A 14,346-nucleotide genomic window follows, 5' to 3' on the forward strand; every position below is an offset into this window, starting at 1 on the left:
AGTGAGGTTTGCAAATATAGGAAATTTGATAAATGATTAACGTTGTCCACCCACCATTCAGGATTGAAAATACTTTGAATACTTTTTTGCAAGTCCAATATTTTAAATAGTACTTTGTAAACCTGACATCCTCTTAAGAAGAAAATGTGCGAAAATAACTATGAGTCGATCGGAACTGTTAATATCTTAAACTTTCATTTGATAAATGTTTTTCGGGCTTAGTTTGTAAAACAATTTAGGTCAAAAGTTTATTTAACTTTCCTACCGTACCATATGTACCATATACACACTAATATACCTATATAATATATCATACATCACATATTACATAATATATAAATTTTATTCCCAAGACTTAACATTCATTAAATCAAAGTTATGATAAAACGTTACGTTACGTGTTCTTTACCTTGATGAAAATATTATTATATCGCCTTAGCGCGCCTCAAATCTGTTATCGAAATCTTATGCTGTCCTGCTGTTCAGTGTAGTGTTTTTTCCATACAAATGGTAATGAAAGTAACTACTTTCAATATTAAACCATTTTCTCCCTTTTTCATGTTTTTCCTGGGTCAATATTAAAGAGGTGCAGAAAGCGTAAGCGAACTTTTGAAAATTAGAAAATAATCAAAAATTTTGTAATTTTTTTTTTTTTTTTTTTTTTTTGATAATGAAATAAAAATTGGCTTTCGATTATTCTAATGAATGATATTTTATTTCCTTTTTAAATAGAATAATATTATTACCTCTTTTCAAAGGGCTTAAGTTCATATAAATAGATCAAATTGTTATTATTATTATATTACCGTTGTTATTGTTATTATTATTGTTGTTACAATATCATTATTATTATTACATTAAAAATAATTATTATTTTCTTTTCTTTTCTTGTATATTTTTTCTTATATAATATTTACTATACAAGCTCTCTAATATTTTCTTTTTTATTTATTTTTTTTGGTTTTAATTTTTGCAATAGTGTGACTCTTTATAATGTCTTATTTATATGCAAAACTTTTTTCCCGACTTAGTAATTAATTATTGATTATATTTAGAAAATAATGTTTATAGCGACTTTAGTTGTTTTAACAAATGTTTTCATGGGCTGTTTGTTTCCTTTATCCTTTCGTTTCTTTTTTTGTTTTTTTCCTATTTTGTAATTTATTCTCTTTTATTATTAATTGCATTATTTATTGAGTGGTGATTTTTTTAAATATATATAATTTTTATATTTTTAGTTTTTTAGGCGACTATATCTATAAATTTTATTTTAATAATAAAAATTATTTTTCCTTTTTTTTTAATTATTATTATTTCATTAGGCTCTTAAATCGTTCTAAACAAATTTTTTTTCCTTTCATTTTGTTTTTAAGGTAATTTTCATACCATTGTCGTAGTATTTCTGTATATAAGAATTTTGGCGAATATGTAGATATAAATAAATTTATATTTTCAATACACGTAAACGTTTAGTTTTGAAAACAATTTTTCATTTTAATTGAAAATCGCGAAAACGTCAATTTATCGAATTGAAATTAAGTTACTGTTGTACTTAGAAGTTGAAACTTACAGAATTGCGCATTCGCATTCTACAAACCGTTCGATACCCTACAAAGCAACATTTACTTCAAGAACCATTCATACTGTAACTGGTTTTATTTGTAAAAATGCCTTTAAAACGGTATATCTATGTTTACGCACAGCAAATCATTTTTTTTGATTGAATTGTTAAGAAAAATTGATGGCGATTTCCGAGTTAGTTGTTTATATTGCCACTTATGCTATTATTGCATTATCATTCAATAAAGAATCCGCCTTCGGTTCAATGCTTTTGCCAAAGAATTTTGGTAAGCGAAATAGTTGAAAATGTTAGGAAAACTAACTCTAACAATAACAAGTTTACAACAAAATTGATGAATTTGTTCAAAATTAGCGGATGGACCACTTATATGTTAAAATATATTTCAAAATTCACTTTATGATCAAAAACACAAACAAAAATATTAGGTAGTGTATGTGTGTTAAAACAACTTTTCGTTGTTTTTGTTATAATTTCACTTTTCTGCATCTCTTCGTTCAGCAATCTTGCTCCAGAGTAATATTAACAACATTCCTTATATTTTTATCAATATCTTTTATACAATTTTTTAGGTTTCATTCGCATTTCTTTATAAAAATGTTATCTTCTTAAATACTTGAAAAAATCTATTGGAAAGAATTAGATTTAGAAACGATTGCAGAATTTGAAAAATGCTGGGCTTTGTGGCGAATGTGGGGAAATAGCAAAATTGTTGATATCGCAAAAAATAAAACAAATTATGTTAATATAAGGCAGCGACAGCTGAGCTGCAAAATTATGTGGCGACGCGGTGTTTTCATATAAAAATGAACGTCTACTGAATTGTGTGATTACTGCTATTAAAATAGCAATGCTATGGTGTCTGTGGGTGATAGTAATAATAGTACTAGTAGTGGTGGTGGTTGTATGGGTGAAAAGCAAGCAACAACCGAAAATGTTGTGTTGCTTCAAAGGCATTTGTCAAACTGCATGGCCATGATTTTTGGCGTGAACAAATGCCGTTGTAGTAATCGTTGTTGCCGTGGTCACCGCCGCCGTTGTTGTCAATACGAAGGTTGCAGCACCAGCACCTTTGCTACCGACGACAGCAACACTTGTGTCTAGAACGGTAGGCGACGGGGCGGTCTTTGTGCGTTTTTGTGTTGTTGGCGAGGAGGAAGAAGAGACGGCAATGGTGGTTGCGTTAGAACGTTTCTCACGCCATCTATCTAACGGCGTATAGCAACATTTGAACAAGGGCTTACGTCGCGCTCGTCGCTCCGATGACGTAGTTGAGCAACTCATACTGCTGCTTTGAGCCAAAGATGAAGCCGTTAAATCAGTCTGTACGCCACTGCTGCATAAGCGTGTTTCCATCGTATATTGCTTTCGTTGCGGGTAGACAGGCGAACAGGGTGCGGGCGCTTTACAAATCACGCTGGGCGGTTCGGTTTCATGTAATTCAAACGATTGAGCTGATGAGGCGTCTTCGTTATAGGCCCCCGCCAGTCCACCATCCTCATCGTAACCCTCGCCATTGGTGGTCGAAGTGCGTGTAGTGGTGGTCGTCGAAGGTCGAAATTCATGTGACGAACTCTCGACCATGGCAGTGCGATAATTGGCGGCAAAATTATTCGTCTCCAAATAGTGGCAGGATTGAAATATATAATCATCCACAAATTGTTGCAACATTTGAGTATCGGTTCGCATAGTACATATGCAAGAATCAGCCGAATGCTCATGTGGCAGTTGACAAAATGATGAGGGATGAGTTCTGTTTGCAGAAGAATGATGATGGTGGAGATGATGATGATAGTTATGATGATGGTGATTATGATGTGGGAATTCGTCTTGTTGATGCAGCGATGCATAGCGACGTATGCCCTTGTGCGATTGTGAAGAAGGGGAGTATAACACAAGTGAAGTTGTTGATGTCGGTGATGGTTGCATTCTCTCGCCGGACACATGTAACTGAGTTAATGGAGCCGCCAAAAAATCTTGTCTATATATATCTTTACAAATTTGTTGTATTAAGGGCTCCTGCTCAGCTACATGTGCACCAAGATCTTCTGGTTGCTCTTGCTGCTTTTGCTGTTGTTTATTTAAAAGTTGTTGCTGACGCTGTTTTTGCTTCATATCAACAATTTCTATTTCTTCAATATCACTAAAACTATTTAATTGTTTCAACAAATAATGAACATCATTTCGTTTCAATTGCAACTCATCTGCGGCGGCTGCTACTGCCGCTGCAGATGTTGTCGTTAGTGACGCGGTTGTTGCTAATGTAGTTGCGGTTAAATTAATTTTCGAACTATTCGCGATCATGTCGGGATATTGTTGAGCCAAGCGTCTTCTTAAGCTATCACTTAGAAATGGCATCTGCTGTTGTTGTTGCTGCTGTTGTGCTTTAAATACGGTGTCAGCAGCCGCTTGTTGTTGATAATAAATATTTGTAGCCGGCATGGTATTGTCAATAATTCGATTGAATTTAGCTAATGCCGTGTTTGATGAATGTATTAATGACGAATATGTTGTTGCAGTTATTGTTGATGTAGTTACTGATGGTTCTACCGATGTTATGTTATTGGTTTGTGCTACTATACTTGTAGTATCTGTTTCATTTGTTTTAATATTAAATTTATTAAGTTGTTGTTGTTGTAGTTTAGGCACTGTTGTGACGGTATCTAATTTGTTAAGTACTTCCACATGTCTTTGAAACACTGTGGAAGCGTTTCTTACTACATCGTCGGCATCTCGGTCATCATCATTTCGTTCAGCTCTTACAACGCTACGTTTATTAATATCAAAACAAATGTCACTATCATGAACATCTCGACGTCGTTGTTGCTGCTGCCGTTTATTTGTCACTTGATAACTATTCATCATATCGTTTACATTTAAATTCAATTGCAAACGCAATTGTTGTTTTAATAATAAATTTCTACTTTCAGTTAATAATGCGCTAAATGTTGGAGTTGTTGTTGTTGTTGTTGCAGCTGTTGTACTAGCCGCTGCATTCATCCTATTCATTTTATTGGTATTAGCTAAATTACTACTCAAAATTAATTTCCTCGACGAAAAGTGTTCATTATTGTCGCTCCCCCGCGATTACCGACTATCGCGGGTGGAGCGAGGCCTTCCCTAACTGGATGTAGAAGCAATAGGCGATACCGGTGACAGTGGGCTGCGTGCCGTCTCTCTCGGACACCCGCTTAATGTTATAACCAATTTACGCGAGCCCGCCTGATCGCGATGCTCACACAGCCAAACGCCCTGCCACGTACCTAACGATAATTTACCATCCGTAATAGGGATTGTCAAAGAACTACCAAGAAAGCAGGCTTTTACATGAGCGGGCTGTAAAAAGATTTTATTGCTTTTTTTACCATTTCAGCGGAAACATTTCAGGCTCTTACCATATCATCGGGTCCTTCACACGAATGTCTGTATGGCAAACCTTCGGGAACTATTTTATTTAGCATCATTTCCATGTCGTCTCTAAGAAGAAATTTTTAATTTTTTATGGCTTAATCAGCAAAAAGTTTTTAACATTTACATTTTTTTATTACACTTTAATAATATTTCAAAATATTGAATCTTTTACCTCACATCGGGGTCCCAACTTTCGTTTAACGCTAAACTCGCTGATGTGTGTAAAACTGTAAAATAAAACAATGCCGTGTGAATTCAATTTACAAAGTTAAGATAATTAAGACAACTGCACTCCCTGGATTTTTAATAAAAGTTTAGTAATTTTGCTAAAAGAGAGCAACAACGGGTAAACATTCGTTTTCTTTTAAATGCTTGGAGTTGTTCGTATGTGAGTAATTTTACTATTTCGTAGCAATTCTCTTCAGTAAATTCTGAAAATAACTTCTTACTGCCACATGATTGTTCAAGAGAAATACAGTTTTGTTCAAGAGAAATACACTTCAAAGTACTTCTATTTATAATTATATTTCTTAAAGGTAGAATTATTCACAATTTATTTTTGACAATACTTTCGACTGCTCAACTCGAAATGCTTTTTCCACTCACTACTCAAGAAGATGACATGGTGCATGAAACAACTGAAGTTATTATAACGGGGAACTTCGAATGAGACATAAGGCATAATTGCGGGTTGAATGTACACTTTGAGCCACAAAATGAAAGTGCTCGAAAATAAAGTTAACCGGACAAGGGTTAAGCAGGCAGTACAAATAAAAACACGAATGTTTCGCTTGCCGCTAAATTATTAGCACTACTCTAAAGGATAGTAAGATGATCGCCTTTATATGGCATAGTAACATAGTTATGGCATTTTAAGCGGCTAGTAAGAATTAGTATTTATATATGATGATAATATAATAAACAGTCTTTTGCAAGGGGAAAAAGTGGAATAGTTACAAATCATTATGGGCCAGACCAAAAGGAGAAACAATTGAAAAATGCGCCAGACACAACATACAAGAAATTGAGATGATTTCGAAAAAAAAACTACAGCAAAACTGACAACTTAGTCATATTTTCATCTATAACTTTCGAACTGACGTAACTAATAAATCGCTCAATAATTTTCCTCTCCGTCCTATAAATGCCATAATAGACCGGAAAATTATTGAGTGTTGTGATATTTCTGACTGCTACCCAGACCACATGAATGTTCGATAACAGAACGCTCCGAACTTATCGGTAGAAGTATGTTTATATATGCAAAACGTCAATATTTGTTTAAAAAGAAACGATTGAAAAATGTTACAAATTGGAGACATCGGGATTATTCTCGTGCAGCAACTTTAGTTTAGCAAGCTCATCACTGCGAACTTTTTGGTGCAAATCGTAAAAAAAAAACATTTAATCCATGTATATATAGTTATAGCAATAGACATCTTTTAATACGGGATTTTAAAAAAAATTTGAATTAGGTGTGATTGTTGAATATTTTTGGATCGAAAAGTTCAATTTCCTTTACTAAGAAATGTGCTTACGTTAGAGAACGTTATTTTGAAATCATTGAAAAAACTTTTAGCCAAAAGGATAAAAATTATAGAACGTTTTCCGAAACGTTATTGAAGTTTTGGTTCTTGTGTGTTCCACATATTTTTCATAATTCTCTTTCCTCGACGATTTTTACTCGGGTACGCACTTTTCACTGAAGCGGGAGCAAGGAAGCATGTAATTCTAGAGCCGAATTTGTGCCCAGACTTTTACTTTCTTAGCAGAAGCTTCCGAGTTACTCTCATTTGCGACAACCCAGTCGATGTCAGTGCGTTCAAATGTCTAGGCGGTGGACCATATTTGCATGCAAGACTTACGGGGTTCGCTTTGTGCTGGTGTTAAGGAAATGTGGATGAAGCGACGCAACATCCCAAAATAACATGAGTCAAATTTTTCAATGCTGAAAGAGTGAAAATGATTGTAGTTAACAAGGATATTATCTGCAATAGTTTGTTTCTTTTTTGGTTCAATAGAAATATTGGTTAATTATCACCTTCACCAACAAGAAACTATTGGCCACAATCTTTGAAATTATCTCTAAGAAATCACTCTGTACTAAGATGGTTCTCGAATCAGTAGGTACGTTTCTTAAGCTTCTACCTCTTAAAGTAGAGAATGGTATTTGAACTATGAATCGAGTTTGCGACGGCCGTGTCAGGAATAATCGTAGTACACTGATAGATAAACCTTCAGATATTTCATAAATATTGCGTTATTCTACGATTACGTACTTATTTAGGTAAGCAGTTCTGAACTTCAACTGCCTAAAAATTTTGGTACAATATATATATATATATATATACAAATACGAGCCACAAATATTAGTTTATTTAGGGTCAGGTCAATTCAATTATGCCTTTATATACGTTTATTCAACTAAGTAAATATAAATTTATATAAAGTACGCATATCTATGTACATAGAAATATATTTTCCTGTATTAAGCCACCTTGATGTCTGTCTGCTCCGCTTTTATTGTTCTATGTGTTCTGATTTTTTGTTTCTCTCGCTATTCATTCTTGACTTCCTTATAATAGTTTTCCTCTAACACATCTACGAACACGCTCACAATCACAATTATCCATACATACTCTCTTGCAAACATTAGAAGTAGCAAAAACATACATATATATCCTGCAGCTATTTTTGTCTGTCAACCATAAAAGTCTATATATAGACGTATTAGTATTAGTATTTATGAGAGTGTGTGTGGATTGTGTTTTAATTTTAAACGTGAGTAGGCAATTTCAGTTAGTGGAAAAATTCATGAGAAACCAGAATTGACGGCAATACAATTGCAAATATATGAAAAAAACAAAATCGCTTAAAGAATTCTATAAATCATTTATATATTTTTCACCTCCTATGTGCAAACGTTGTTATTGTAATTTCAAAATACAATCATTGTAATGAACAATCGTGCGAACAGTAACAAATTATTCATTATTTATATTATAAATTTTTATGCTGTCAATTCCAGATGAACTGAAATACCGTACTTAAGTTACGAATGAATCCACGTTTCGCACAATACCTATGTTAAGCTAATACTGAACTATAAATCGCTAACGCCCACCACCTTCAACTTTGATCGGACCCTAACACTACCAAGGGGGATCAAAATGACTCGTTTGACATTTTTTATAATTATAACTCATTTCAGGTGCATTTCGTTTTAGAAAATTTTGCACGACTTTTTCTAAGATATACAAATAATTAATTCTGTAAAACTGTTATATTTTTTTTTATAATTTTGTTGTAAATTTGTATGCGGTATACCTACCTATACCGAGATGAGTCATTTTAACCACAAAGAACTAACCAGTCGATCTACAGTTCAAGCAGAAGAAATACGATTGTCTAAATCGTTACAGAACCAGACAAATATTTCGATGAACCGTAAACGGTGTCAAATAGCACAGTGTACTAATAATAAAACGAACATGTGGTACATACCATAAACGACTCCGTGGTAAATGTTCTACTAAAATTACTGTAACTTTCAAACTTTGGTTTTATGCATAAGTATTTTATAAATTTTTCCTATCCTATTACTATTATTATTCAGATTCTAATTAATTTTTGTCCATAAAAATAAAATATATGTAAAAACTAAAAATTGCTGTCTGTTCTTAAAGGTCTTGGTAATATAAGAAACAAGTCATTGTGACACCTCCGGTAGAAGTAGGTATACCTCAATCGTCGGTAGTTTTAGTGTTAAAGGTGCGTTTGAGATTTGAACCTAAATTAAATACTTTGATTATGTAACATTGCATTTCCAAAAAAAGTTTTTTTTTTAATTTGCGGCTAGTCGTGATGTAAAAATTGACCATTTTCGTTTTTCCGACGAATTTTACCACAATGGTCCCCAAAGTTTTAAAATCAGAGAGCAATGTTGCATTTAGGACATGCTTGCGTTGAGGAATCACAGCCGCTGTATAACATTTAATAATTTCTTTAAGAGCCATGAACCGAACTATAGTTCAGTAGAACTGTAATGCCCTCATAATGCCTGCTCTTAACCACTTCGATCCTAGCCGCAAAAGTCGAGCTATACCCTTCGGATTCAGCAAAAACAAATTCAGATCCTGCGGCCAAATCGATGTGGAAAATAGTCTAATTCGGTAAAAGTACACGCGTACACTGCAAAACATGGTAAAAACACTTGTGCTTTGTACGTTTTTAGGCGTTACTTACGAACTACAATAGGCGCACGATAAAAATTTCTACGTATATTCTACAAAAACATACAGCCATGTCCATTCAAAATTACAGCTAATTAAGGTTTATTTTTTTCCTTGTTTTATTAATTTTTCTTAAGCTAAAGATAGTGGATACAAGAACAAGATCGTCACTGCCAAATACAATTTTCTTATTTGCTTTTGAAGATCCTTTTATTATAATTAATATTATACCCACACCACTTGTGTTACAAGATATATTAAGTTAGTGACGCCGTATGTAACACGTGAAAGACCTTAAGATAGACCCACCTTTTACTATATCGATGGATTCAGAATCATAATCTGAATTGATTTAAGCCTGTTCGTCCGTCGGTCCGTATGATGTCTGCCCGTGTAAATTTCTGTTCAAGCTACAGGACGCAATTTTTGGGATACTTTGATGAAATTTGTTACAGTGACGTGTTTTGACCCAAGGGCGAATGCTATTGAAAATGGTTCCGATCAGTTCACATTTTCGACCACTCCCCTTATAATGCCCTATTCTGCAAGGTCGTGATTTTTAAAATTTCTCGGCAAAAGTGGCCAAGTAGTAGTATTTCGGCGTTCTGCATTGATATGAAAACCTTGCACCTTGGCTGGGGCAATTTTTGAACCCCCTCTCATATAACAAAAACTGAAGTTTATTTGACAAAAAAGTATAATTTTAAGTGCTTCATGATGGAAATTATATCATAATAGCAATTTAACATAAAAAAATTAGCGGTGCCAAATTTGGACCATCGTGGCCAATTTTTTGGATCCTACTCTAATAAGGATTTTCATCAAAATTGATCCTTTGCAGAAAAAACAACTCTAAGTTATAATATCCGGTGATGAAAATTTACCCATAATATTCTAGTAACTTCATACAAAAATGAACTCTGCTAAATTTAGACCATCTACGCCTATTTTTGGATCCTGTCCTATGTAAGTATTAAGCTTGTACCTCATTAGGTTGAGTTTTGGGTCCGCTTCCCCATAAATGCGTACATGCCTTTATATAGAAACAAGATATAATTTTTGTGTTCTACAATAAAAATAAGAATTGTGTTAGACAATGTGGTGTAGGGTATTTAATAGCGGGCCTTGCCCGACTATAATTTTCTTACTGGTTTTTGTCTAATTAGAAACCAAAAGACATATGAAGTCCGTCCAATGTTTCGTGTTCATATATAGGTTGTTTCAATAAATAAATGAATTGGAACTATACATAACGTCCTCTCCGATATACAGGATACCTTTCTGGCTATGAACTTCATTTTATTTTCATGAAGACTTCAAATCAAACGGCGGCGTATGCAACGAATACTCGACAAACCTTTTCAACTTGCATCAACAACTTACTTTTCTTATCTGTTGAATGAATTTTTCTTTGTATTATTAGCGTGTTTGGATAAATATAATAAATGGCATTAAAATACAAACAAAGACAGCAACAATTCAATTATTTCCATGATTTCCGATAAAAGAGTCCGGGGCTTATCGTGGTGCTATTTGCGGTAAATACATATGGTCCGATTGAACATCTTTGCCGCATATGTTACATGGATGTCGCGCATCTTTCTTGATTTTACCAAGAATATGCATAAAGTACAATTTTACTGTTACCAACTAATCGCTACCTTATTAAATACTTTTCTTCTTTACACTGCAAAAAATTTGCAATGGGAGGTGGAAGGCACGTTACGCTCACGCAATATGATTTAAGCAGATATAAAAGAGAAGGTATAAAATGGAAATGTATCCATTTCATTAAGCAGCAACGTAACAAAAATTCGTTGTATCTACTACCCTAATAATCGTATATGTTCTTTGTTGTTTCTCCATGTGTCTTCGGATTGGTGTTTACAACGGTGCTTCTTCCAGTCAAAGTAATTACTAAGAAAATTTTATTTCTTTTCTTTTAATCTCTTAATTTCTTTAAACATACTTAATAGCTTAGCAAAAATTTGATCGAAACGTACGTCTTAAAACTTCTGTGTCAAGTTGTGAGTATTACAATCTTCAAAGTTATAAAAAAAGCTGTGAGTGGGCAGACGTACAGCGTCCAAAATTTTAAGACAACCTTCCAAGCTTACTTTTGGCGTTGCAACCAGAACGACGAATCTACTATGCCTGGCATTGCGACAGGCGACTTGTGATCATTTTTGCGATTTTGTATCAAATTTGGTTTCCTACAGCATTAGTCACAATAAAACATTCCAAAATCAATTTGATTGTAAAATATTATGATATCGCTCAGAACATAACTATGCGCGGCATTATAAGATCCCTATATGTTATCTACTTCAAAGATGATTTAACGCTTCCCGAAATCATCGCAATTTTATACTTATTCGATTGGATTCGATTCGATTTTCAAATTACGCAAACTTTTTAAAAGCATACAGTGATCTGCAGGGTTTTATTCATGATTTAATCCGTTCTACACTATAATAAAATAAATATATACATGAATATTAACTACCGCATAAGCGTTTGGTCCACTTAAGATTTTATTGTCCGGTCCTTTATAAGCGCCCTAAGAGTTTATGAGTTAAATGTCGATCATAATTAATTAAATTGTAAGTAACACACTTTGCCGCATCCTACCATTCAACTTATCCACAAAGTCGTGAGGTGACAATTAATTTACAATGAACGCACTTAGCTTCTCGCATTCTACACTCCTTTTATATGATACAGTCCTTTTACGTTCTACAGTCGTTTTTATGTAATACCCATGTCAACAGTATTGTAACGAAAAAATTAGTCCACCACGTCGTGCAGTCCGAGATATATAACGTGGAACTAACACACTTAACTTTTCGCATCTTGTTCTCCAGGTTCTTTTATTTGATACCCATAGCGCGGACATTACTAAGAAAAAATGAATCCACCAAGTCGCAATCTCTACCATATTGATTTTGGACTTAGCCCATTTTTAGGCAGACAATATATCTTCTTTTGAGACATGTACAAAATAGTTTTAGACATTCTGTCTTGTCTGAGCTATGATAAATGAGCACAAAACCTAAAAAAGGTGAAAAAAAATTTAATCACTTATAACTTTGTTTGGATAAGACCGATTTTTTTTACGTTTGCACCTAAAGAGTAGAGTGTTTCACAAAGTAAATGTGAAAATTATTAGCCTCTTAATTTTTATAATTTCTGAATAACGAACATAAACAGAGAACTTTTTGTTAAAAACGGATTTGCGTGCAGTTTACGCTCTACCGCGGGCTTCTGCTTTGACCAATTTGGTCCATTTTCAACACCAAGCAGCACGCAAAATCCTCCAATGTTCCTACCAAATTTAAAGTCGATATCTTCAGTTTTTCGGCCAAGAGGGTGGCAACAACATACATCACACAGGCAGACAGACATCATTTGAGAATTTCAGGCGGGTCAACAAAATATATACCTAAAATATCTAGCTAAAAATAAAAAGACCCGACCTTTCTTGTTCGGAATATATTAACTTGTGTAATGGGCATCAACAGTTGAGTTTAAGAAAAAATTTCCAATTTGTCTTGACAGTAATTGACAGTATTTCAAAAATTTTATTTACTTTGTCGTGACTGTGCCTTTATTCCAACTTTCTGTGGAAATATATATGTATATATATATAAATATATTTATATATTTTATTCGTATAAGACCTCAAGATTTACAACAAGAGATAATTCACCGATGATAGCTAAGCTATCGATCGATTGCAAGTACGTGGCCATTACATATTTAATGATAAATTTATTTATTTAATTTCTATCTTCGGGTGTGAAATTTTTAAAAAGCAAAAATATTATTAAATAAATTTTGTAGTAAACAGAGCGTAAATATAAAATGAAAATTTATAAATGCGCAGAAACACCATTAAATTAGTAATAAATTAATTTTTTACATAGTTTTTAAATATTTCAAAACAAAAAACCGAAAAAAAACAAACAAATAAAATTAAATCCATCTGCAGTCGTTCGTTCATGGTTTACTGAAGATTAAGGTTTGTTTTTGTTTTTGTTCATTTTCAACATAGCGCAACACAGTTATGATGAATGATTAGTTTCAAATCGAAAAGTAGAAAACGCATAATCTCGGACCTATCAATAACTATTATTAAATATGAGTTAACACATTTCCAAGTCTCTTTTATGCAAAAGTAAAAAAAAAAGAAGAAAAATCTGATTCAGTGGAAAGGGGAGAGCTGGAGAAGAGAACAAAATTTATCGCCTCTCATCACTTGTTCTTACGATTATTCAATCAATGATATATTCACGCTACCCACGTTTTCTGATGCGGTAACAAGCAATGTTCTCACATATTGCAAATAAACGCCAACACAATCAAAACTTACACTTCACCATCAAAACAAGCGTTTAAGTAAATACAGGCAGTGAACAGCAATGTTTATTGCTCGTAACGTGCTTGTACGCACATATTTGTAACCCGTTTTAATTAAGGCTAGTGAGGAAGACTTGAGGCCATGAATGTTTGATTCCCCGTCGCCATCTCGGCCCAAAGTATTTAATAAAAGCATATACAGTATGGAATATAAAGGATGCGTAGAATCTGACCAACAATGAATAGAACAGTCAAGTTTTTAGAACCACAGAATTGGCGGGTATATTAATTTGGTCATTATGTTTGCGACATCCAGGAATAGACGCGACAACGTTAGTTTATATTATAGCTCAATATTTAAGTTTAATATACAAACGGTTTCATTGCATGTTCAATATTTGAAAGCGAAACACATACCATTTTTACGTCATGAATGTAATTTTTCTAAAAAAAAACACTTTCTTTGTGTTATCCACAATGCGAGCGTACGTCTTCACGAGTCAACTTCAAGCTTCAACTATAAATCAACAATAATCCTTTTTATCGAAGCATGTAGGTTGTTTTTGCTAATTTTTAATAATTTTTTTTCAAAAAAAATTTATTTATTTCTAAATAAATATAAAAAAAAAAAATTTTTTTTAATCCTCAATGAATGTGCAAGTTTTGATTGATTCGCACAACTTCCAGCTCATCGCAAGCATTTATTTTACCTTCAGGGCTATAGGTAGTCTATTAGCACTCCATAAAGGAAGCAAAACAATTTCA

At 33.4% G+C, this 14,346-nt stretch overlaps 2 protein-coding genes across 2 annotated transcripts in view; both read right to left on the reverse strand.

Annotated features, from left to right (window-relative positions):
- Window positions 1–1,985: 1,985 nt before the first annotated feature.
- Window positions 1,986–4,607, reverse strand: LOC119640357. Its single transcript, XM_038038321.1, has one exon. It carries the CDS (start codon window positions 4,586–4,588, stop codon window positions 2,540–2,542), a length of 2,049 nt encoding a protein of 682 aa, XP_037894249.1. The 5' UTR covers window positions 4,589–4,607; the 3' UTR covers window positions 1,986–2,539.
- A 68-nt stretch (window positions 4,608–4,675) lies between these two features.
- LOC119640358 (UPF0047 protein YjbQ-like) overlaps window positions 4,676–14,346 on the reverse strand; it is a 44,102-nt gene continuing 34,431 nt past the window's right edge. Inside the window, exons 3-5 of the mRNA XM_038038322.1 lie at window positions 5,163–5,217; window positions 4,975–5,056; window positions 4,676–4,915 (exon numbers count right to left, since the gene is read on the reverse strand). Of these exons, the coding sequence (XP_037894250.1) occupies window positions 4,700–4,915; window positions 4,975–5,056; window positions 5,163–5,217 (353 nt within the window). The 3' untranslated portion in view covers window positions 4,676–4,699. The remainder of the gene's footprint in view (window positions 4,916–4,974; window positions 5,057–5,162; window positions 5,218–14,346) is intronic.

The sequence above is a fragment of the Glossina fuscipes genome, unplaced genomic scaffold (genome assembly GCF_014805625.2).
Source record: "Glossina fuscipes isolate IAEA_lab_2018 unplaced genomic scaffold, Yale_Gfus_2 121, whole genome shotgun sequence".
In the NCBI taxonomy this organism is placed as follows: Eukaryota; Metazoa; Arthropoda; class Insecta; order Diptera; family Glossinidae; genus Glossina; species Glossina fuscipes.

What these genes read in the sequence shown, in the direction of transcription:
- LOC119640357 (XM_038038321.1), bottom strand. Translation starts at nt 4,588, where the DNA reads ATGAATAGGATGAATGCAGCGGCTAGTACAACAGCTGCAACAACAACA.